At 36.4% G+C, this 27,246-nt stretch overlaps 1 protein-coding gene across 1 annotated transcript; it reads right to left on the reverse strand.

Moving 5' to 3' along the window:
• Positions 1-1,594: 1,594 nt before the first annotated feature.
• On the reverse strand, positions 1,595-14,984 carry sun2 (Sad1 and UNC84 domain containing 2). Its single transcript, XM_065279692.2, has 18 exons — positions 14,708-14,984; positions 11,985-12,108; positions 11,743-11,870; positions 10,276-10,359; positions 9,159-9,218; positions 8,982-9,075; positions 8,398-8,459; positions 8,196-8,317; positions 8,012-8,089; positions 7,862-7,915; positions 7,655-7,698; positions 7,451-7,568; positions 7,150-7,368; positions 6,384-6,468; positions 4,411-4,526; positions 4,161-4,328; positions 2,771-2,860; positions 1,595-2,682 (listed from the first exon to the last, which is right to left on the reverse strand). Exons 2-18 carry the CDS (start codon positions 12,104-12,106, stop codon positions 2,569-2,571), a joined length of 1,758 nt encoding a protein of 585 aa, XP_065135764.2. The 5' UTR covers positions 12,107-12,108; positions 14,708-14,984; the 3' UTR covers positions 1,595-2,568.
• Positions 14,985-27,246: the final 12,262 nt, after the last annotated feature.

The raw sequence follows: 27,246 nt of genomic DNA on the forward strand, positions 1-27,246 counted from the left end.
CGCTGAAGAACTGACAGGAAGATGACGTCAAAGTACCGCGAGCGCGATTCGACAAATCATACGGAGAAATCTAATTTCGACCCGCTCTCGCGGTACTTTGACGTCATCTGCCTGTCGGTTCTAAGCGGACAACAAGCCTATTCTGTTGCTGTTTACAGTCAGTCAAGGGACTACTTTTTCCCGCTGCAGGAAGGCTTTTGGTGATTTACTTCATGAAAGTTAGGTTGATACACATTGTTTGTTTTAATATTTGTATTGTGTGGTAACGTTAACCGTTTATAAAAGCAATGCGTTACTCGGGGCAAGCGATGTATCGTGAAAGTCATGTCTGAAGGGTTTGCTTTAGCATGTAACATTCATTGACTTCTACCGGTTGAACTGGGTACAGCAGTCTAAATTCAACATTTTATCCCTCCCACCCTTTCTGGTTTAAAACAGATAACGTTACAGAAGCAGACAATGGAAGAGCATAATTTTATCTGTTCATTTTTACGTTTGCAATGTTTTGTTGTCTGCTCGTGTGAAACTCAATCGGCGGATCATTTTCCGTTTCATTTAAAGGTATAGTTCACTAAAAATAAAAGTTCTGTCATCATTTACTTACCCTTAAGTTGTTCTAAACCTGAATAAATGTATTTGTTTTGCTGAACATAAATTAAAATATTTTGAAAAAAAATGTTAGTAACCTAACAGATCTGGGGCACCATCCACTTCCATACAGTGGCGGTCGGTGACGTCTTTTTCAGGGGCGCATGATGCAAAGCTCTTCACAACATGTATTTAGCATGTGAGCATCTCTTTTATCATAAACTCTTTTGGCGCGTGTCCATCAGGCACTTATTTTGACAGGACAGATGATGCACATGGTTCACATGATGCAACTAATACAAATTTTGAATTTGTGTTTGTCAGAAGAGAAGTCACCGGCTGCCACTGTTTCCATAGTATATTTTTTTTCTACTGTGGAAGTCAATGGTGCCCCAGTCAGATCTGCTTGGTTACAGTCTCTTCAAAATATCTTAATTTGTGTTCAGCAGAACAACATTTTTAGAAGTTTGAAACAACTATGGTAAGTAAATGATGACAGAAAATTTCATTTTTGATTAACTATACCTTTAAGCAACCGTTATAACCAGCACTGAGCTGTTATAATACACTATTGGGAAAATTGGCAGGATCACAAAGACCAAAACATAAACAGACATTCCGACAGGGAAGGCACATTTCAAAAGATAATAACATAGCTAAAGCATTGTTTTTCAGAAAACAAATAGTTAGCATGTTTCCTAAATATCTACAAATGTACAAGTTTTTATTTTATTTAGTAGTCAAAAACCTATACACACAGCTCCTTAAACTCAACTTCACTTTGTACCTATACCCTTCAGCCGTAACTTATTCATGATACAATTCAGGATGTGTTACTGTATAGCACAGTGGTAGAGCATTGTGTTAGCATCACAAAAGGTCAAGGGTCAAAACCCAGGGAACACGCATGCTGATAAAAATTGTATACCTTGTAATGCACGGCAAGTCGCTTTGGATAAAAGCACAGCCTTGCGTACCTTATTGCTTACAAATAATTCAAACTGTATTAGGTACCATCTTAAATTTATTTTAATAATTGCCTTTCTCTTACAAAATACATCAAATAAAGTAACAGAAATGTCATGTAAACTTTGTGCCAAATTAACATTTAAGGTCTCTTTGAATTAATAAAATGCGTAAAAGTATGCCAAAATAAATTTAGATAAATATGTCATGGATGCATTCAAGCCCTCAACAATTTTCTTAGCATCAAGCACATATATACACAAAAGATAAGGATTATATTATGCAATCTGTGACGATAAAGAGCACTTTGGTTTAAAACCCAAATCCTGAGTTTGTCTCTACTCCCCCTGCCCTGCAGAGGAGATATACACTATATGACAGTTCAAGTACCCTTGACTATCTGAACTCATCAACCAGGGCACAAAATAACAATATTTCAATACAAACTTCTTGAGTGCAATAAAACAATAACAGCATGTCGAAACAATGAACTACTTTGATCATGGAGGTATAAGTTCAATGATAGCTTGTTATACATTACCTATTACAAAATTAACTAGAGAACTTTCAAAATAAAACAAGCAAATTAAACTAATAAAAAGCTTGAAAAAACACTGCTTTGCGGTAAACCTAGCTACAAATAAAACTTGTTATTTAAGCTCCTATTCTTCCATTCAGCCTTTGCTGTACAGTTTGCAGTCAAAATCAAATTATGGTCACATACTTCAAAAGCCTGTCCTTCATAACAAACTAAAACAATAACAAAAACACTTTTCAGTCATTATTTGAAACTAGTGCCAACTAAAAATGCAGTCTTGAAATCAAATCAGTCAACGGATACATCGCTAAAGAGGTTAACATTCCCATAATAGTACACATTTGCATGTAAACAGCAGTTTTTGGTCATAGTACATTAGGAAGCTGTCTGTTTTAATTCATTCTTTGTGAATCCAGTGCACTTTTTAATTATATTATTTTTGCATAGAGTAAACCAGATTGAATTAAGATCCGCTCTCATGCGAGCAAAGGATCTCCGTGTACTCTGAATCGATACACGCAGGTGTATTCCAGGTGGCCCCAGTTGCTTAAAATTCTCAGTTCCACCATGCTGTACATGTCCGATGTTTCCTACAGGAATGTAAAGGAAAAATTATTACAGCTATTACCATTCAAAACCACTATTAGATTTTTGATTTCCTGTGTGTGGATGACTCACATGAAGTTTATAAGTCTGGATGGGCTCTCCGTCCTGGTCGTACGTGAACGTCCCGAGCAAAATTCCGTCTTCCTTCTCATTAGACATTCCCTAAACATGGGACAACTCCATGTTAGACTTTCAGGGTTAACACTCTAAACCAAATGTCAAATTCCTTGACTTTCCAGACTAAAAAGTAGAATTTTCATGATCTATGCCTGAGATGCCATGAGCCTGATAATGTAGTGTACACCGTGAATACATTTTTTTTGTTAAAGGTGACATAGAATGATTGAACGGGGTATTTATCCTTGTTCTGTGATGTGACATGTAGACAAAATTTTTTTAGTTTGGGTCTGTAATGCCTTCTAGGCTTCCTAAAAACCTCTCTCAGATAGCTCTATTAGGGTGGGGGATTTTAAACAAGTGGTTTTGCACCTATTTGGCTCCCCCTACTGGCTTAACTTGCAATCTCATTACTGATTGGCTGACTTTGCTGCCACTCAAAAAATGTAGCCAATTATTTTAAAGTGGAGGGGCAGTGAGATGCCTGTGATGTCATGAGCATCAGTTTTTCAGATTGGGCCATTTTCTGGCTGACATTTCTAAAAGAGGAATTTCTATGAGACTGAGATGTTTAGCATGTCTAGCACTCGTGAATGCAGGTAGACTACCATTATTCAACAAAGACCAGGTAAAAATGTTTTTTCATTCTCTGTCCCCTTTAAAACTGTGAAATTAATAAAAAAAAAATGCCAATAAGCGGCTGTTTAAATTGCACACTTACTTGAAATAAGTGGACCCGGAACAAGCATTCCTTACGTTAAAACTTAACAAGCAGATTACGTTTTAATAAATCCAAACAAAAATTTTAAGCACCTTAACAAAATTCCTGATATACCATAACTTGGACAAAAAATATAAAATTCCCTGACTACAAGTAGGGATGCTAAACAATTAATCGCGATTAATCGTTAGCAGAATAAAAGTTTTTGTTTACATCATATATGTGTGTGAACTGTGTATAATAACTTTGTATAAATAAATGTACACACATGCATGTATATGTTTTAGAAATGTTTACATGTGTATATACATTTGTATATTTATGTATAATTTATATTATATATAAATATAAAAACTTAATATATACTTTTTTTTTCTTAAAATTATACATGAATGTGTTCATATTTATATATATACATATTTATTATACAGAGTTTACACACATATGTGATATAAACAAAAACTTTTATTCTGCTAACGATTAATCGCGATTAATTGTTTAGCATCCCTAAATACAAGTTTTTTAAAATTCCATGATATTCTTGAAATTCCATAGCCCGTGTGAACCCTGGACCTGTAACATACAGTAGTTAAAACGAAGAACAAATGCAAATTGTGGACTCACATAAACGGCGAAATCCTTTGGCGCGCTGTCGATGCTTCCCGTTGGTGAGAGCTCTTTGGGAAGGTGTTCGAGTGACACGTGAGTGATTCTTATGGGGTAGGACAGCGAGATCACCAGGAAACCCTGCGAGCCTCTGAACGCCCAACATTTCCCGGGATACAGCTCTGGCTAAAACACGAACACAAAGTTAAAAAAAAAAACAAATCTGGTGAAACTAAAGTTGACCAGTCTTGGCGGTGTTGTGAGTTACCTGTATAACCGTGCGAGGGCTCTCCGACTGATACCAGAGGGGTATGCCGAATAAACTCAGACATGCAGATCTGGTCTTATACGTCTCTGAACAACGCGTGTTTATAACGCTGGCACCTGTTTACAACACACAATTACTGTTACATCATATACAAACAAAAAAGACTAAATTACAAAAGGGAAGGATAGGGGTTATGGGATAAAGACATGGCCGAGTCCCATGAGCATGTACACTATTCACAATGTCATGACAACATAAAGGGATATTTCATTCAAAAATGAAAATGTTGTCTTATCCTCGTGATGGTAAACACGCAGTTGATGATACCCATGACTCTTCTGTAGTTACACTGTGTACTAAGACTGACTGAAAAATAAGTTGTGATTTTCTAGGCAGATATGGCTAGGAACTATACTCTCATTCTGGTGTAATAATCAAGAAACTTTGCTGCCATAGGTGCAGCAGGCGCAATGATATTACGCAGCGCCACAAAATAGTCCCCTTGGTAACTTTCAATAGCTATTTTCGGGCGCTGCGTAATATCATTGTGCCTGCTGCTGCCATGGTACATCAGCAAAGTCCTTGATTATTATGCCAGAATGAGAGTATAGTTCCTAGCCATATCGGCCTAGAAAATCTTAGTACATGATGTTACTACAGAAGAGTCAAGATATAAAATAGAAAAATGTCAAAACTCTTTGGTTATTTTTTAGCGCAATGCTAATGGTCTAATCAGATTCAATGGATTATGCTAAGCTATGCTGAAAATGGTCCAGCCAGACCCAGAGATCAGCTGAATGGATTCCAAAACGGTAAAAATCAAATGTTTAAAGGAATAGTTCGGCCAAAAATGATATTAAACCCATTATTTACTCACCCCCAAGCTGTCCGAGTTGCATATGTCCATCGTTTTTCAGACAAACACATTTTCGGATATTTTAGAAAAAGTTTTAGATCTTTCAGTTGATTAAATGTAATGTTATGGGGTCCACGACCTTCAAGTCCAAAAAAAGTGCGTCCATCCTTCACAAATTAAATCCAAACGGCTCCAGGATGATAAACAAAGGTCTTCTGAGGGTAATCCGCGCGGTGTTGTTTTAGAAATATCCATATTTAAAACTTTATTAGCGAAAATAAATACCTTCCGTTAGCGCCGCCATCTTAGACTCCTCTGTATTCAGGAGAGAGTATTAGCGTAGTGTACGCACTTTTCTTAGTGACGTATGACAAATTTGGATGGCGGGGGCACAGAGCAGCAGCAGAGTAGCCTCCATAGGCTGCGTAAGCTCTCATTCTGAATGCGGACGCGACTAAGATGGCGGCGCTACTGGAAGGCATTTATTTTCGTTAATAAAGTTTTAAATATGGATATTTCTACCACAACACCGCGCGGATTACCCTCAGAAGACCTTTGTTTATCATCCTGGAGCCGTTTGGATTTAATTTGTGAAGGATGGACGCACTTTTTTTGGACTTGAAGGTCGTGGACTATGGGTGGACTCCGTAACATTACATTTAATCAACCGAAAGATCTAAAACATTTTCTAAAATATCCGAAAATGTGTTTGCCTAAAAAACGATGGACATATGCAACTCGGACAGTTTGGGAGTGAGTAAATCATGGGTTTAATATCATTTTTGGCTGAACTATCCCTTTAACTCTAGGGAAGCTGGAAAATGAGCCTATTTTCAAAAAAAGTGGAGTGTCCCTTTAATTTATGCGTATTTTGGCGTACTGTCCGAGGAGGAGTCCAAGCTCGGAATTTGGCCCGAACCCCCCTCCTTAACTGGGAAAAGTAACCAGCCAAGAGTGAGGGGATGGGGTGGTGGAGGGATGCTGTGAAACTTGTCTCGGGTTGGAGGTGAGAGACGGGTTTATATACCGGCTTCCCCTTGCACTGATTGGCTGATTACCTGAACACGTGCCACCTGAATTTTGTTAAATAAAACTTAATTATGAGAAAAATTATTACCAGATGATTCCAAAGCATAGTCCGCCATTCCAATTCCATCGGCCCTGTACAGATTAATCGCCCTGCTGACGATTTCTTTCACATCCTGTTACAAATAAAAACAACAATTCAAACTTTGTATCATTGCCCTGTGGAATAAAGTACTGTATGCACTACTACAGGAAGTGATGAGGTAATATGTGACCCTGTCTAACCCCAAGTCTCATAATATCAGAGCATATACAGTACTGTGCAAAAGTCTTCGGCCACCACCACCAGACTTGTGTTAGAAGTTTTTATGTCCATGCATATTTATTTTTTAATCTATTTTTTAAGATACAAACAGGAAATACGTACAAAATAAAATTATCAGGACAAAATGTCTTCTTTAAAAATTGTCTGTGTGACCTCTCTTGGCACTAAACACATCTTGAGCATTTTTGAGCAGAATGAAGTAAAAAGACTAATTTCTTTAAAAATAGAAATTAGGATAAAATTTTATTTAGGTTTAAGAGATCCTGCAGTTTTGTGCTATTGCTCAAATGGAAGGGGAGTTTACCCTAAAAACTTGACACATCAATTTACATTTTTATACAGTTTTTTTTAATACTATATACAAATTTCCTGTATTTTCTGGATGTATTCTATTAAAGAGACTGAACAACAATTATATATGATCACTATAACATTGCAAAAACTGGCATGGTGGCCTAGACTATTGCACAGTACTGTATGTTGTATATTCTTTAAGTGGAGAGAAAAAAAGGCTTCTGTAGTGTCTATAAACCTGTATGGTGACCGCTCCAGCTCCTTCCTGTTGAAGTGTCTCTCCCACAGTTCTCCACGCATCCCTCACGCTCTCTTTTTCATGCCTTAGTTTGTCTAATATCCGTTTTTCGAGATCCTCTAGCGCCCTCTGCAGCTCAGAACGGACGACGCCGGTTGATTCCTGTGAGCTCGAATCCTTCAACCGTTTCACAAGCCACTCCGACAGCTCTGCTTTCAGCTAGAGAGGAAATGACATCATTACTTCATTGCAGAGTTTGTCTTGTAGAAAAACCACTGTGAAACTGTGTGTGTGTTCTCACATTGGCATTGTGAGCCTCTTGGGCGTCAACTCTTTGTTCAAGGACGTCCAATGCCAACTGCTGCTTTGAAAGACTTGACTTCAAGTCTGAATTCTGCTGCACATGCTCAGTCTCGACACTGAGGGAGGACAATGAACATTAAACACAGTGCAATGGTTTTATACAGTATGTGGGAATTTATGCATAACAGAAAATAAAACAAACTTTTGCATTCGATCCTTTATGAGCCTCATATCAGTTTGCTGCATCTAGGAGACAAGCAAGCAAACTGCAATTAGGTAAATTATATCATTTCCTGTTATGTGCTTTGTTGCCATGACAGAAAGGCGGAAGGGGTGACTGTAAAAGCGAAATCTAGAAATTGGTAATGTATGCAAATATGCAGAAACCGTGTGGGTACATCACACTTACCTCAGATCTGACCTTCTGTCTGTCACTCTCCAACTTCAGCAGTTCAATATCTCTCTAAAGAAAAAAGTAAGGAAGAAAGACATATTTTAGTAAATACACGTTTCCTGTTAATACAGATACAAAAATGATGGATATCATTGAATGACACACCATCAAACTGGCTTCTCTTTCATATAAGCTGTTGATCTCATCCTTCAGCTTGGACAGATCGGCATGTTGGAAATTATCCTAAAAAAAAAAATGAGTTGTTGTGAGTTCATGCAATTATGAATAAACTAACAATCAATTCAAGAACCAGAATCAAAGATGATAAAGTTTGTGTAACAGGACTCACATGAGTTCTGCTTACATGAACTTCTGCTCTCACGGGTCTGTCTGAAAGTTTAACAGGTGGAGGTCTTGAAACAACCTCACGAGGGCGAAAAGGGGCTACAAATGGGAACCAGTACCATATTCCTACAACAAAACATTACATGTTATAAGAATCCCTCACAATTCCCATGCAGCTACAGAACGGTAAGGGTTTACTTATGTACCAAATAGGAGGAAGATGAGGAGGAGGATGAGCAAAGTAGCCTTTCTTTTATTTGCAGTGCACCTATAAAAAATAGAGAGAATACATGAGGTCAAACACTTAATTTAGCTTGCCGCCATGTTGATACCAAAACGAGGCTGTGAGAGATGTGAGTGTGCACTTTAAACATATTGTTTTGTACCGAGATGCTGGTCATTCAGCAATCAAAACACAGAAAATACATAATTTTACAAATTTCCAGAAATCTCAGAAATCATCGATTGGGACATCAGACCTATTTTTGAGATAAGAGCAGTGCAATGTGTACATAAAATCTGTTTTGTTATCCTGTTTTCTAATGTTGTATGCATGTATTTTTTGTTTTGATGGCTGAATGACCAGCATCTTTGTACAAAAAAAAAGGTTTAAACCGCACGCTCTGGACGTCCATCCCTCACAGCCTCAGTTTGGAATTGGCATTGTGGCGGTCTGAATAAGTCAATGTTTGTCATAGGCTTGCATACAACAATGCCTATTAGTACATTGCATGAACAAACGCATGAATTTGTGTTATGCCTATACAATACAGAAGCATGAGTGCTGTACCTGCTGAGCAGAAAGACGTTGATCATTGACACGCGAGAGGTGAAGCAGTACCATGTGCTGCCCACCCACCAGTAGAGCATAACCAGCGCTTGAGCTGTAACACACACGTAAACATGTGACCAACTGCAGGAGAATAACAGCCATTGTTCATGTTAGTGGAGTTAATACGTTTAATACCTGGAGATCGAAGCATGTCCCACGTGGTAAACTCTGGTTCAGAGACAGATTGGGAAGAACCTGGAACAAAAGGGGTTAAAAGAGCTATAACTCTAACGCTGCGTACACACCAAACGCAAAGCATTGCATTCCTCACTCTAGATTAGTCACAGGATTTAACTTCGCGAATCGCGTTGTGAACTTTTTGCTTGAGTTTAACATTTTCAACTTGTGCAAAGATGCTTTTAAAGGCAAATAACGCGTTTTTGTTGCAATCGCGGCACCTGAATTGCGTCATTCGCATCGCCTGGCGATCTACTCGCGTTGAATTCGGATTGGTGTGTACACCCCGTAACTCTTATGCTGCATACACACCAAATGTGAAGAGTCGCGTTCTTCACTCTAGATTTTTTTTGCGGGAATCAACTTCATGCCATGCAAATTTTTCAATTGAGTTGAATATTTTCAACTTGCGCAGACACAAATAGTGCGTGGTTTTGCAGGAATCGCACTGCCCAATTCCCAATGCGAGTTCGTGTCTTTGCATTGTTTGTCATTTAATCTACTTGCAAAAATCATTGAATTCGCATTTGGTGTGTATGCACCATTATTTTTATTGTACAAAAACAGATGCTGTATTAGAAACCGCCTTCTTCCATACTATATAGTAGCCGACAAGCAGTAGGTGAGGTGAGTTGTATGCCAAATTCATAGTATTCGAAAAACAGTAGGCGGTACCCGGATGACCTACTACTTTCAGCAATATCCTGAACTTTACTATCCCGTGAGCCCCGGAGAGAGTAGTGAAAGGCATTTTATTATAAAGTGTCTGAAAGCGGTAACGCGGCTCTATTTAAACGCATTTACATATACACTTGTGGTAAATTGCACTTGCTTAACGTCATTCCAGTTAATGACTAACTTCTTGTTATGACGACATATGTCTCACTATATGTATTAACATGGCGGATGTAGTACATCCGAAATTCATTCAAACAATTCATATTCATATTATATGGTGCCTACTGTTTTAATGGTCGATGAGTAGGTATTTCATCTAATTCAGTACCTACTGTCACAGTATGTGATTTCGGACTGCCAGTCAATGTGTAATTTTATAAATGTAATGTACACATACTTGGGCTTGAGTTGAAGGGTTTGTCATAACGCTCCTCAGCTGAGGAATATCCAGAGGAGAAACCAGGAACAGCAAACGTCTTGCCTAAAAACAGAAATTAAGAGAGGCAAACTTTGATATAAGCTCTCAGCTTTAAAGCTCCACTGTGTACTTTTTTGAGTTAATTCTTAGCAAAAACCCATGTTTTCTTTCAAAAGTATGTGCTCATTCATGTGTAATTACTTCCACCCACTAATCAAAGTATTCTCGTAAGTGTAGAATCTGCTATTTAAAATACATACGGTGGAGTCGCTCGACTGGCGCATCCATGTTGTGCCTCCATCTTTGAAATACATTCGCCGACGAGGGACATTCCTGAAATTCAAGCTCCGCCTTTCGCGCTTTCAGACTATACTCACGCTGGCCGCTAGCTGAAGCCTCCGGAGGTTGCATGTGTAGGCGGTATACGTCATCAAGACAGTCTTATTTCAGAATATTAACAATTATAAAGCTGACAATTATTCTTAGTTAATTATAAATTGATGTAATATGATTATGACTTGTGAATGTAATGCTCAGTTAATTTAAATAAAACACGAAAAACATTTCCTCAGTGGATATGATTTGGTCTTCCGACCTTTAGCCATTGAGTCAGTTTTGTTTTGAGTAATAAAAGCAGGGAGACAGTTTAAAGACAGAAAGCGTGCGCGCGCGGCTCTGCTCTCTCTGTCACGCAAAAAAACTAAGATCGTCATCACTCATTAATCACATGAAATGAGCCTAATCTTTGCACGGACAGTGCACCGCGAGACATAAGCCCATCGCGCTGTTGTACTGGCTGCTTAATTCGCGCAATCCCACCATCGTTTACAAAAGCTGTTTGTGAACAAGGCACGGCTGCACACACACGGGAGCGATCTGCTTGCAGCAAGAGGCAGAGTTCATGAGTTCTACAACAACGCTTAGGTGCCTGCAGATGTGCCTGCCTATTAATCGGCCTAATTTTGCAGCAAAATCGGCCAAAGCCGATTTTTTTTAAATATGCCAAAAATCGGCCAATTAATCGGCCGGCCGATAAATCGGTCGACCTCTACTAGAAAGTAATCAGTTGGTTGTCATATAGAATTTCACTGCTGGATGGGAGTAGATCTTACACAGCGGAGCTTTAAATAAAACTACTCTTGGCTGGCTTTAAGACATTTTACAATATTTCATTCAGCATAATTAAATAACTTTTTTCCACACAGTTACTGTAAAAGAATGTATACATTTAAAGGGAACACATTGTGCAAAATCCACTTTTACAATGTGCTTAGACATAAATGTATGTTGGCAGAGTCTCATTAGCAGTGATGGGAATAACGGCATAATAAATAAATGGCATTACTAACAGCGTTGCTTTTTTCAGTAACGAGCAATCAAACAAAGTACTGTTTTCCCTGTTATAACGCTGTTACCGTTACTGACAATAAAGTGCTCGGTACTGACCGTTCTCGCTCTCATTGGCCGTGAAGCCAACGCCTTGTCCGCTCGGTATCTGACTCACGCTGCTGGCTCGGCTTGAGTTACGGGACACGCTGCCTGTGCTTTTGCGAGTGCCCCTCTTCTTAAAGATCCTGCAGGAAAGCATGTGAGACAGAGTAACAGGGTAACTATAAATACCCATGTAAAATAAGTAGTATATGTTATATAGCAAACAGACAAACAACAGAGTTCACAGAGTAGCCCACCTGACAGGACTCTCTTTGTAAGAGACATGGCCTGTGGATCCAGTGGAGCTGGTGCTGGCGGCATCATCATCATAGGGTAAGGGCGTCCCTTTGGTCACTAACCTTGAGCTTCTCCTGGACATCTCTGCACAAACACATTGTAGTGGTGCAAAACATGAAAATTGTGTTTGTTATGATTACTTTAAAGCCATGACTAACAATCAACCTATAGTAAAACAAGAGTCTAGTGCAGTGGTCTCCAACATGGTGCCCGTGGGAGTCTGTGAGTTGCCCACCAAAGCACATTCTACTAATAGCCTCAATTTTAATGTTTATTTATTACATATTTTTAAATTAGTTTGGGTTTTTCTGTATGTTAACATTTTAAAGAGGACATTTCACAAGATGTCAAATAAATCTTTGGTGACCCCAGAGTACATATGTGAAGTTTTAACTTAAAATACCATATAGATAATTTATTATAGTATGGTAAAATTGCCACTTTGTAGGTGTGAGCAAAAATTTGTCTTTTGTGGGTGGGTCCTTTTAAATGCAAATCAGCTCATCTCTGCACTAAATGCCAGTGCCGTGGTTGGATAGTGCATATTAAGGGGAGGTAATATCCCCTTCTGACATCACAAGTGGAGACAAATTTCAATTACCTATTTTCCACATGCTTGCAGAGAATGGTTAACCAAAACTAACTGGGTTGATCTTTATCACATTTTCTAGGTTGGTAGAAGCACTGGGGACCCAATTATAGCAATTAAACATGGAAAAAGTCAGATTTTCATCATATTTCTCATTTAAACAATGATAAAACATATCAACAAGTAAAATAAAATAAACACGTAAGACAAAAGCGTTTTGAGTAGACTATACCAAAAAAGGAGCCCTCCAGATTGTTTTTATCCATTGTGGATCTAGGTTAAAATTGAATTTTGTAAGCAAGTTTTTATGTTTAATTAATTTATTTGTTTTTTTCATTTATTTCTGGGCTATGGTTAGACATCTATAAAATTTTCACTGGCAGCCTTATTTTGGCCTGTGTTTGGACGGCTATTAGACGTCTTTCCAATGCAAAATTGCTTGCTGGGATGCAATACAAGTTCCCTCTTTATTATTACATTAACTTGCTAACAAGTAAACCAAAACGTAAATCGAAAACAACAACAAAAAGCGCAGTCTGAAACTGATCTTTGTCTAATTCTTAATCTGAAACTGCAGGCTCATCCTGAGCACGGTGACAAGGCTTTTAGCTGAAGATTACCTGAAGGAGGGCAGAGAGAACGCGTGAAGCAAATTTCCAAACCAGAACAATCGACTTCATCCACTTTCTCTATGACTCAGCTGGACTCACACATTACTCCCCTTTGTTCAAATACATTGTGACACAATACAGCATTCATTATACGGTAATGAAACAGCACATTCTGTTACCCTACAAATCCTTAATCCTGATACAGCTAATACTCTTAAGCAGTATTAAACATCTTACAAACAAGCCTTTAACCATTACTGGAGGAAAACACTAAACTTAACGTTTTGAGAGCAATGTGCAGCAGCACATGTCACAATCCAGTCACAAATCTGATAAGTATTAAAGCGGACTTCTAACTTTTTTCATGTTTAAGTGCTATAATTGGGTCCCCAGTGCTTCCATCAACCTAGAAAATCGGAAAAAGATCAACCCAGTAACTTAGTTTTAGTAAACCATTCTCTGCAAGCACGTCAAAAATAGTTCATTGAAATGTGGCTCACCTTGTGATGTCAGAAGGGGATAATACCGCCCCGTAATCTGCACTATCCAACTACAGCACTGACATTTAGTGCAGAGATCAGCTCATTTGCATTTTAAAGGACACACCCAAAATGGCAAATTTTGGCTCACACCTACAAAGTGGCAATTTTAAAGAGGACATTTCACAAGACTTTTTTTTAAATGTCAAATAAATCTTTGGTGTTTCCCAGAGTTTGTATGTGAAGTTTTAGCTGAAAGACATGGTTAGATAGTGCAGATTAAGGTATTATCCCCTTCTGACATCACACAGGGAACCAAATTTCAATTAATTATTTTTTCACATGCTTGCAGAGAATGGTTTACCAAAACTAAATAACTTACTGGGTTGTTCTTTTTCACATTTTCTAGGTTGATAGAAACACTGGGGACCCAAATATAGCACTTAAACATGAAAAAAGTCAGATTTTCATGATACGTCACCTTTAACACTACAGAGAGAAAATACTGAAAAACAATCTAGTTTGCGTGTATAATAAGTTAATACTGAGCAAAAGTTGACAGCAGAAGTTATAAACTGTGCTATAATAGGCGTGTTTAACTTTACACGACGCTGCGCATATCGATTGGCGTATGACATATTATTCTCGCGAGAGCACAGCTATAAATTCGCTCTCGCGGTATTGTGATGTGCTAGCATGCCCGTATGCGCAGAACCTCATAAAATGCGCCAGTTTTAACCGCAAGCAACATGTCAGGGCAGAATGGGGTATATTTTTGCTTCTCTATCTATTTTGATTGTACTTCCTGTACTACAAGCCCGTCCATATCTCTTTTATCTAAAGTTATAATCAGACATATATGCACACAGAAAGACGTTTTCCTACGTTGCAGCGCTTAGCATCATTTCAAGCCTGTGTGATGACTCGTCCCATAAACACGCGAGCCGACGTTTTTAAAACATGGTTACATAACAAGTTTTCACAACCGCCTGTGATCATCTTACCTTCTCGGTGGGTCTCCAGGAAAACATTCAGCCTGTCAAAAGTGTCTGCGGAGAAGCGCTCATCCGAAACAGCTCAACGATAACGGGATACCGAGAGATTCGTTGAGCACGCGCGAGTTGCACAATACGACGGTGCGAATAACGTGAATTTCGCGATTTATAACGGACTAGGCAAGAGTTGATGAGATGCTTCAGGACGGAAGCGCTCGTGTTATCAGGAAGGGTCTCTCTCTCTCTCTTGACAGTTGTCACAGCTCCACCTCTTGTCGTCGGTTCGGGTTGTTTTTAGAAAAGTTGAGGTAACGCCATCTTGTGGACATGCATAGTTGTAAAACCTTAAATCAGGCTGCAGCCGCCAAAGGTCCCATTTTTAGGCTGCATACGTCATCAAGACTGTCTTATTTCAGAATATTAACAATTATAAAATTGACTTTTATATTTAGTTAATCGTAATGTGTTGTGGTATGCTTATAACTTGCGACTGTAATGCCAAGTTTACTTAAAAAACAAGGCTTGATGACGTATACAGCCTGCATATGCGACCTCCGGAGGCTGCAGCTTTCGGATTGAGAAACGGCCCGAGTCAAAAGCTCGTTCCTAAACGTTTCACTTAAAATAAATTCAGTACCATGGTAAATATATATACAAAAAATCCACGGCATTTAGTACAGAAGACTGTTGTATACAATAACAAAGTGTAAAATTAATAAAAAAATAATATTTTTGTAATGTCAAACTTACCTATTCTCAAGCAGTTGACGTTACGTTATGCTGCGACTACAGAGGTCTTGTACAAAAATTCGTAAGTAAATAATAAACATTACCACTTTAAACATCGCTCAGTTTGATAAATAAACACACAAACAAAAGACTTACATGAAACACGAGGAAACATTTGGAGTATAATATTCATATGATTCAATAAATCAATAAATAAAATCTATTTAATATATATTTAATATAAGTAAGCATGTATACAAAAAATATTTTTAAACGAAACACATTTATTAAATATAAAACAAACTTTACAGTATTTGACAAGCGTAATATTATTATTTATTTAGATTATTATTATTTTTATTAGATATATTTTCTTTATCCCCATTAGTTTTAAGATTCTTCTGAAAATATAGTAATTTGATTATTACAGAAGATGGCGCCATTGAGCTTTGTAAAGACTTTCAAAGACTTACATAAGCTTTTCATATACTTTATTTGAAAACCTTCCCTGGCTGCATCCCAATTCGCATACAATTATTACTAAAACGTCGAAATTAGATTTAGTATGTACACTGTATCTCTTTTAATGCCCTCAAAAGTCTATACTTTCCCAAAAGAAAAACAGTAAATACTTTTAGGGCATAATAAGTAGGTGAATTGGGATGCAGGCAGCTATTTGTTTGCCTCTTCAATACTATAATAAGTTCTTATTCACCTGTTAAAGATCATTTTCTATCCCGAGTTTTTAATACAATTCACTTACTGCCATTTTATTCAATTGAAAACATAAACATACATTTTCCTTTAAACCAGAGGTTCCCAAACTAGGCAAAAGAATAAACGTAATTGACGCAGATGTTTACATTTTCTAAAATGCAACACTTTTTGTTTTATTTGTACATTACAAAATGTAAATTGAAATTAAATGCAAGGAATTAATAGTGAATATTTTTTAATGTACATTATCATGCATCATGAAACTCAACAAACTCGGGCACTATAGACTAAAAATGGAGAGGTCGAGGCAGTGGCACACAGACAAAAGGAAATTTAAAACTGATTAATGAAATCAACTTTAATTTTAATACAACACAGCAACATTTACTTTTGGCCAAAGGCCCTCAGTCAGGTTTAATTTTTGGCCCTTGATAGAAAAAGTTTAAACATTTCAAATAAACCTTATGCACACACCTGATCTTGATAAATGCCTTTAAAAAAAAGTGTTTTCATTTATCCTTTTTTTGTTACATCCAGACAGGTTAATGTGTTTCGTGATCTGCTGACAACACAGACAATGCAATTTGTATCCTTCTCAAGTCAATGACTAAAGGTTAACAGAAAGCTATAAGAGCAAACGGTGTCTGTGAGGATTGGAACAATGTTGGAAATGTCACACTCATCTCCCAGAGGTACTAATGAAAAGGGAGCTCATACTGAGTTGAAGGAAACATTATAAACAAAAAGCTCACTGATACACTAACCAGTTTGAACTTCATTACCATGCATTGTCAGAAAAATGGTTCCTAACTGTCATTGGGGCGTTACACATTTGCACCTAAAGAGTTTATATTTGTACCTCAAATGTATTCAAATCCATATTCATATCTGTATCTAAATGGTAAATATTAGGATATGTTAAAGGTTACCTCTGCCCTGTGACAGCTATAGGGACCATTTTTGACCATTTGTGTGTATATATATATATATATATATATATATATATATATATATATATATATATATATATATGTATTTGTAATGGATGGGATATTCTTAATCTACAGCACCTTGTTGAATTAAAAAGTGTATAAGCCTTGAGTGCAATCCATGCTTTTAGTCAATTTTCATGGAAACGAGCAACATCTATTTTGCCAACTACAGTAAACTAGCTGCTAGAAGGCCTAACATATTTGATGTTAAAAGCCACAAAATGTTATTTTAATTGGGTCATTTAATGATTCATTAGGAGAGACTGCAGTATTCATTTATTCCTCATCCGCTCAGTGCATTACATTGTTTTATCAGACCCATGCTTTGCTCAAGGTCTCAACCTATAAATTAAGTCCAACTCCATTATAACTCAAACATGAGCATTTCATGACTCACGCAGGTGACAGTCAGCTTAAAGGTCATCTAAGATGAAAAGCAGGTGATGAATGCAAGTAAAGTGACTTCCCAAAATTTGATCTTCAGTGCCATTTTCCTGTTGCCAAGGAAACCGCACGTGTGTCTCGGTGTATAGGACCTAGTTCACTGAATGCTTTTCAGAGTCAAAGTCAACCCTAATCAACCTCACTTGCACTTTCTTGTCGCTCACGCACACATAAACACGAAACGAATCTCACATGAGGTCTCAGATCTCAATGCGGCTCTCAGTATCAATAGACATCAGACCCAGATTGAAATTGAATGGCTGGATATGTTGTGTTCCGGCTCAATCAGCTGGGGGATTTATTCATTATTTGCCGGTCCTGATGCAACAGCTATTCAATTGTATGTGAATGCCAATATTTTCTTGCAAGTGCATCCCTATAACAAAGGTTGCTACCACCTCTAAGGTTCTCAATAAGATGCAGAAAACAATATCTTGTAATTATGAATATGGATTAGTCTGAACATGTGTCAGCTGTGGGGATGTGGAGGATAAATACTGCTAATTTTTTTTATGTCAAATGCATTGCATTGCTCATTGCATTTTAGATGTTTTTTTTTTAAACTATTACATTTCCCATCACATTTTAACGTAAAAATTTTCTTCTTGGTGAAATATTGCACAAAATTTGTTTGATATATGGTGATGAGTTTCATCACATCCAAAGGGACCCCAAAATTCCAGTTTACAAAGAAAAGATCCATTCAACACAATCCTTTTGTTTGTTTGCTTGTTATATATCTTAGGCCTATGCGCCTATATTTGTGCCCCTGTCAAGAGATTTTCAAATCCATTATCACGTCCAACCAAAGGGAAATATTTAACCCTTGTAACCGAGACGTGTTTATGGATTGTTTACTTCTTGTGAAACAAGTGATGCAATATAGCTGTCGTAGATGGATCTGCACCATTGCAAATTCGATGAACTAACATTACACAAAAGCCTTTGTGATTGACAGAAAAGCTTATGATGGAAAGTGCTCAGGGGAGAGTGTGTGTAAAAATAATTCAAGTGATGCCGAATGCAAAACAGAAATAAACAAGTATGAAGGGAAAATGAAAGATAGAAGAGAACGATTAATTATTCATCAACACTGCAAACCTGGCAGTCCCCAGGAGAGGTTGTAGTATGGAAATGTTGCCTATTAAACCCCCCTCAACCCTTCCCAAACATGCTAGACCCGAAGTGCACTAAGATTACTGAACTCTTGAACAATACACAGAGGACTTTTCGGTCCTGGCAGAATGAAGCTATTTTCAATTTCTACTCCACCACTTCAGAATAATACCTGGATTATATGTATCCAAATATTTGGATACATATTCTTCTAGGGGAGGTTTCCCGGACAAGGCTTATACTAGCCTTAATTTCAAAACACCCTGTAGTGATATCGTAACATATATCAGTCCCATTGTTTGTCTCAAGATGCATTTGTTTGTAAAAACTACTTAAATGTCCTAATATAAACCTACCGATAAAAGCAGAATACAAAAGGGATACGTTCATTTAGTCCTCTGTTACATATTGATGCTGGAAACAATAACAATTTGTAATAGTGACAGTAAAAGTTATCTGACTTCAAGATATTATTAGCTCTTTACTTTTAAGTAAACTTACAGTAATGTTATTTACTCATGCAGCAATGGTTTGAGTTATGTTTAACCCTTAAATGCATACATTTGGTTTTTTAGTTACCTGGGGCATCATCACTACCTTCCCCCTCATTATTTTTTTTAAGTTACACCTCCAACATTTTAATATGTCACAATCTGTCTTATCAACAATAAAAATAGGGTCACTAAAGACCCAATAATGATTGTTAAAAAACATATGGACAGTTTAAAGGAGGGGTGCATGATTTTGAAAAAAAAAACACTTTGGAAAATGGAGTCGGGCCGATTACCAAAACACACTTGACGCCATTCAGCAGTAAGGGGCGTGTCTACTAAATGAAATCCTTGCCTGAGTTGCGTATGCTTTGGGTGGGTCTATTGAAAGAAGGTCCAGATTCTATTGGGATAGGGGCGTGTTTGTTTAGGTGATTTCAAATGTCAACATTGGCTTTCAGAGATCATGCAGCCCACCTTTAATAGTATTAAAGCATCTGTCAGTGTAAAATCAAAAATTAAGAAATATTTGCAAGGCTGGGTGATTTTTTATTTATTTATTTTTTTTGCATTTTTATATGCATTTTACATTTCTTTGAAAAATAATATACATTTGAACCGTTTATGATTATGTAAATAATACATTTTATATTTTATTTATTGTAAATCTATCTTACCTAGATTATGTTTTTTGAAGCACTTTTTATACACTGTAAAAAAATTCCGTAGAAATTGCAGCTGGGTTGCCGGTAATTTACCGTAGATTTACATTTATGTTATTTACTGGCAAGAGTTTGTTCAAAGTTAAATGAACATTAAACATTTACAAGTCTTTGTCTTTACAGAGTAAAACTAAAAAAACAGCATCAAGCAAAACATTCTGGGAAAGAAAATCTGAAGCAAAAAACAGAAAAAGGTTGATGATGATTTCTGGTTCCCAGAATGCTTTGCATGAAGCTGTAATTGTATAGTTTTATTCTGTAAAGATAAAGACTTGTTAATATTTAAAATTTATTTAACTTTGAACAAACTCTTTCCAGTAAATAACATAAATGTAAATCTACGGTAAATTACCGGCAACCCAGCTGCAATAACATTATAATTTCTACGGAATTTTTTTACAGTGTACAATAGTATCTCTACACCTGCATAGTTGCCAAGAGTTGTTTTGTCATGCAATGCATGCTGGTTCTGTCTTGAAAAACTTTATATTTTAAAGAGCCACTTGTAGAAATGTTAATAACCTTACAGTATTATATTTTCAGGTGAGCCACACGCTAGGGAGATGGATTGTGGCATTAACAACGGCGTGAGGAAAGCGAGGAACACATTATTTCTACTTTTTCGGATGTGAGAAATTCATAACCTTCGTTTCAATTTTCCACTTTCTGTTTCAAATATTTTCTTATTTCTTTAAATAATATGTATTTAACCTAAAGTAAAATATAGCTCTGGTTTATTTATTTTTTATTTTTTTGAATTTATATGTATACAGTTAGATACAGCCGTTGATAGCATCTGCCATTCAGTGGGTGTATCTGCTGTACACTCCAAAAACACTATTTTCAAGATAAAAAATTCTTAGTATTTTTGTCTTGTTTTCAGTAAAAATATCTAAAAATTCTTAAATTAAGATGCTTTTTCTTGATGAGCAAAACGACCCAAGAAAATAATTCTAGTTTTTAGACCAAAACTATAAAATTGAAGTGAAATTGTGCTTAAAACAAGCAAAAATATCTGCCAATGGGGTGAGAAAATATTTCTTGAAGAAAACAGTTAACTTATTTCAAGATTTTTTTCTCACCCCATTCTTGCAGATATTTTTGCTTGCACAAATTCACTTAAATTTTATATTGGTTGTTTAAAAACTAGACTTTTTTTCTTGGGTCGTTTTTCCTATCAAGAACATTTTAATACTACGAATATTTTTTCTTGACAATCATTTTTTTCAGTGTAAGCTCCGTCTTTTAAACGTCACGAATATAATAACCAATAATGAGAAGTACTACAAATATTTTGAAATGTTGATTCACTCATATTGCAAAATGTACTACAAACACAATCTACAACATCAAACCCCTGAATTTTAATAGTAGGACTCACATTGACATCATCATGTGTCTTTTTCACTCTCAGCTCCACTAACACGCTGGCCTTGTCTAAATTCAGGTCCCAAAGACTGCAGTGGATCCTTTCTAGTTATTGCACTTTAATATGGCCATGCTCTGAGGGTCATTACCATTAGGGAGCTTTTCCATTGGCCCAATTATCTTATTTTAAAATAAAGTACGCTTTTATGTCCTTGCAGTGCATTCTGGCCACTGTATAGAGTTTCTTCTATACAGAATACACACAATCACTGGCAATGCTTTCTGAAACATCCAGTCCCTCATATGTAAGCAACCACCCAGAAAAATAAAAGACCATTCAGAAAGCATTAATTACCCAACAGCAACGCTCTATGTTGAGGTGGTTGGTTATCCAAATAATGTTTGCATTTACCCATGCACCTATATTCCTTTCTCTCTTGCTTTGCTTTTGGATATACTGGCTCTTCAATGGATACATTTGCATGGTATTTAAAGTCAGATGGGCCATCAGTCAGACAAAACCAAGGCGTCAGGCTTTGGTTTGACTATACTTGATGATGCTGGTACCCCCGCTGTGTCTCCCTCTGTGCTGTATCATTTCAACACAGACTGATATCTTCTCAGCATGCTACTCTAAATAAATATCTTTAGGGAATAAGTATATTATACAGGATTTAGTAGAGCTGCAGTGAAAATCTGAAAGTAGTGGTTCTATTTTGTGTTATTCAATTTTTATTGTAAATATTAGCAGAATAACAATTTGAGTACAATTTTGATTTAAAAAGTTTACCTTTCAGAATTTCTTAGTGTTTGGCAAACCCACCTTTTGATTTACGGACAGAATGGATTTGATCTGACAAAAGGTAAACATGAGTCCACACATGATTTTTTAGAGAATCTTCTCTGACCAAAGCACTTAACAACGTCAATGAGATGAATTTGCTTACATTTGATTAATGAGAAATAGTAATATTCTCTCTTTGATTTAAGATTTGAACTAGACTTAATTCAGATTTTAAATGTGCACTCTAAATAATGCTGGGTTACTGGGTCAAAAAGGGACAAACCCAGTCATTGGATTAAATGAACCCGGAAAATCTTTATTTTCGACCCAACACACAGCAAAAAAATATTTCTTTCTTACTTAGTATTTTAGTAAAAATATTTAAAAAACAAGCAAAAAAATCAGCCAATGAGGTAAGAACACTTTATTCTTAAACATCTACTTCAAGAAAAATTTAAGAAAAAATAGCTTATCCCATTTGGCAGATTTTTTTGCTTGTTTTAAACACAAATTCACTTAAATGTGATATTTTTTTTTTGCTTTTTTAAGCACAATTTACTTAAATTTGATATTTTATGTCTAAAAAGTAGACTTAAAATACTAAGTTAGAAAGTAATTTTTTTCAGTGCAATGGGTTAAACACAGCCTGATGTCAAGAGAATTCGAACATATTTTACGAGTTGGCTAATTCATATGAATTCATACAAAGTTAATCGTGCAAAAACATACTAATCTCATAAAAAAACAACAACAACGAAACCAAACCCCTAACCCCGCACCTAACCAAAGGTGAATTAATACGAATTATTAGCCAACTTGTAAAATATTTACGAATTCTCACACTGCAAAAAAGATTTTTAAGATAAAAATATCTTAAGATTTTTGTCTTGATTTCAGTAAAAATATCTAAAAATTCTTAAATTAAGATGATTTTTCTTGATGATCAAAATGACCCAAGAAATAAGTCTAGTTTTTGGACCAAAAATATCAAATTTAAGTGATTTTATGCATAAAACAAGTAAAAAAATCTGCCAATGGGGTAAGCAAAAAAATCTTGAACATTTTTCTTAAACACTAAATTCAAGAAAAATTCAAGATAATTTAGCTTACCCCATTGGCAGATTTGTTTGCTTGTTTTGTGCACAAAATCACTTAAATTTGATGTTTTTGGTCTAAAAACTAGACTTATTTTCTTGGGTCGTTTTGCTAATCAAAAAAGCATCTTAATTTAAGACTTTTTAGATATTTTTTACTGAAAACAAGACAAAAATACAAATAACTTTTTTTCTTGAAAATAATTTTTTTGCAGTGCATGCGATAGTGTTGGTTAAAAAATGGGAGTGAAAATAACCCAGCATTTTTTTTATCTCAGAGTTTTACCTCAGATTTTCAGACCCAACTGTTTAAAAATAAACATTGCAGTCTATATAAATATATAATGTGCATTTATTGTGTAGTACAATGTGTAGTATGTATAGGGAGTTGTTTGGTTTTGTTGGGTTTGATTCCTAGGGAGCACACAACTGTAAAATGTACTGTAAACATGCCTGACAGTTTCAAAAATGCATTTATTGGGTTGATAGTTGGATCTGAATCTAAAACTTCTTACCAAATCTCCCCATGCACAAACAATCATTTTATATGAAGCAAAAGAAACATAAGCTCTTAGTGTTTTCACAATATGCATCCATTTATTTTCTAGCCTTCTCCCTGCAGTCTGCATTTATTGCTTTTTCTGCTAGAAATGTACAAACTCTCTTACAAGCACCTATTGATCTTGATCTTACTATGATTAGAAATTCGAAGTGGACTGCCTACACAAAATTACCCGTGAGGGAGGGAACGAAGAGGAGATAGACAAACTTCACAGCTTGATCCTCTGATTCTGGCAGAATGTACATCTGTGCTGGCAGTCATGGCAAACCAGACTTTCTGATATTTTTGGGAAGGAAACATATGCTACAGAATTGTAGGTACCCACCAAAAGACAAACACACTTAAGATTTAAAGTAGGAGGATCCTGGGGGGATTTATGCATGATCCATTTGATCGGGAGAATATGATTTGTTCTGCAGAAATGTCGGATGCTATTTTGGGCTGCACGAATGGTCTGTGGTGGTAGATTCTGCAGATGTTTATCATGGCATGCACCTTTGTTTTTTCCTCCTGCGTTGGATTTAAATTTACCCAGAATTGAACATCCCCAGTAATTATCCTTCAATTAAGCTGGCAGTAAAGCTCACTTAATTGGTATCACAACACGAGCAGAGATTTCATTGCCTAAAGCTGTTTTGCACTTATTTAACAGTCAAAGATACAGTCAGCAAGAAATTCCCTCTCACATCAGGTCTCCAATTTCTCTGGAATAAATGACTCAGATTGTTTTATACGTGCGGCAACCAGTGGCTGTGGCAGACAAGATAACGGCAATGCCATTAATAATGGGTTACTGTGTGTGGTAGTTAGCAGCCTCTGTTGCTCGATGGACCACAAATAGTTGGTGAGAAGATAATTATAGGTCAGGTCAGAGTAAGGGGTTTTTCCCTTATAGGTTAAAAAATGTGTTTGTGACATTGAGAGTGAACTATAAATGCTTTTTGAGTTTGAATACTTTCATATTATTATGACTTCATATAATTATTATAACAGACCAGTGTCTGTTTGTGTAAATGGGTAGATGGCATATTATTAGCATGTGAGCTTTTCAAAATGAAGATTTAGATTAAAACATACAGGCAAGGCCGCAGCTTGTCGTCACAAGGGATATATATATATATATATATATATATATATATATATATATATATATATATATATATATATATATATATATATATATATATATATATATATATATATATATATATATACATATATATCAGTCTCTCCTGATTCTTAGGACACCAAAACATTTGTTATTTTCGACGAGGTGTTTCTTCAGTTTAGCCACAAGCCAGACCATAACAGTGCACCTATTTCATGCTTATACTATGTTATACTATGTTATTTTGTGTATTTGGTATAATACAATGGGGATTCGGATATACGTCTCCACAGGGAAAATAAGGCAATCGCTACTTCTGTTTCATGGCGACTTTAATAAAAAAACACATAATTTTATTTAGCCACATATTGCAAATTTTTGTAGCTCCAGATTTCACTCTCTTCCTGAAATGCACAGATTTGAAAAGCTCTGAGTCTCTGATTGGCCAGCTAATCTGTACGTTGTGATTGGTCTGAATACCTCTGACGTCAGCCGGAAATGTGACGCTCCTTACCATGTTTGAAAGATTGGCTCAAAATGCAATGCTAACAGGAGTTAACTTACAGGCTGTAGCTGTGTCCCAATTCAAGGGCTGCAACCTTATGAGCATTCGACCTTAAAAGGTGAGCACTCGGTCTTTCAAGGTGGAAGTCTTAGAAGTTCGCGAAGAGAACTGAAATGAGACGGTCTAACCTTCGGAGGACCCCTAATTAGCGTCACCTGCTGCACGCGCCCACATGCACGTTTCTGACTTATTAAAATAAATATAACATCAGAAAAATTATTAATTTATTTTAGAAATATGACAAGTTGATGTATATTAAACTATTCAACAGTATACCAAATTAATCAACCTTATAAATATACGCAACATAAAAAGAATATTATTAACACAAAACATAACTTATAATACTAAAACAGGGACAAGAAATTTTTTTTCTGATAAATACACTTTTATTTAATAAAGGTTTTAATTGTTTATATTAGAATATCCACCCATTGTATGCAGCCGTTGCAGACGCGCAATGACTCTTGGGATATCCTCGGCTGTTAAGGATCCATTCGTTCTATCCTTAACAGCGCGGAGAAATGAGGACGCATTTTGAGGCTTCATTCTAAGCATCCTTTGAAATAGGACGGCCTTACTGGCCTAAGTCGCGCTGCTGTGATGCAATCGGTCTTAAAATACATCCTGAGAAGGTCGCAGCCTTTGAATTGGGACACAGCTTGTGAGTTCAAGTGGAGGGAATTATGATAATGTCAGTCTTGTCTACATCACCAATCCCTGGAAGTAAACTGTTGCCTACAATCCGTGTGTTTGTTGTAGTCCAAGGAAAGAGATTTACGTTGGAGACGATAACTTCATTGTTTACTTTGGGGCATGTACCTTTTGCATATGTTAACTAATACACACACACCAAAGGAAATGTAAAAACGTGAATCGGATAATAGGTGCTCTTTAAACAAACAGAGACCGGAAGTTAAGTTCCATCAAGATGTGTAACAGCGACAACGCACGTGATGCCGATGAAAGCGTTAAAAGGCTACATAACCTAATATTCCAGCAGTAATAGACCCTTTTACAGCTCACGTGATCAAATAGCCTGCGCATTTGGGCAACGGAAGTAGTGTTATTCCCCATTGGTTCTAACGTGGTAGCAACTCAGAACGTTTATTAAAACGGTTTCCCAGCATCAAATTGTCTGGTTGTTGCGTTTGGTTGCTCAAATATAATATACTAATAAACGTATATATGTATCTGGCAACTTTATTTTTGGCCATCTGCTAACGTCTTCTATCCACTCCACTATAGTACACGGATCTGGTAGCTGTGATGAAAATGTTGATAAAGTCAACTTTTTTAAAATAACTTACTGTTTGTGTTGCTTCACTGTTGATTCTTACGATACTTCCGTTGCCTAAATGCGCGCGCATACGCTGCCACGTCATCATTGTGTACAAACAGTAAAAGGGTCTATTAGAAGACCCACCAAAATATTTTTTTATGGAAATATTGACAAAATAATAATACACATTAGTTTTCTTTTAGTAGAAAAAAGTTTTATTATCTTGTCATTGTATAAATTAAATTTAATATGTTTAATTGCAATACCAAAATAGGCTACCGTATGGGATGATATGATATCAAAACCAATGGCATTCAATGGAGTACTAGTACTAGTATCATATATCGCTCACTATCCTACTGTGTGACTCACAGAGTTTACAAACCCCTTCAAATCTTCAAATCCATTCCACTAGTTGAACGAATTTAATTTGTTTTATAAATGTATACAAGTATGTTGTAAATATAAGCAGATGAAATAAAAGAGAAAGTGTGTTGACCACAGTGTGTGCGCTCGTGCGCGTTCGAGCGCGTGCGTTGAGGAGTAATCACGTGACTCGGGCGTTCTGTATCAC

The sequence above is a fragment of the Paramisgurnus dabryanus genome, chromosome 7 (genome assembly GCF_030506205.2).
Source record: "Paramisgurnus dabryanus chromosome 7, PD_genome_1.1, whole genome shotgun sequence".
NCBI classification, from domain to species: domain Eukaryota; kingdom Metazoa; phylum Chordata; class Actinopteri; order Cypriniformes; family Cobitidae; genus Paramisgurnus; species Paramisgurnus dabryanus.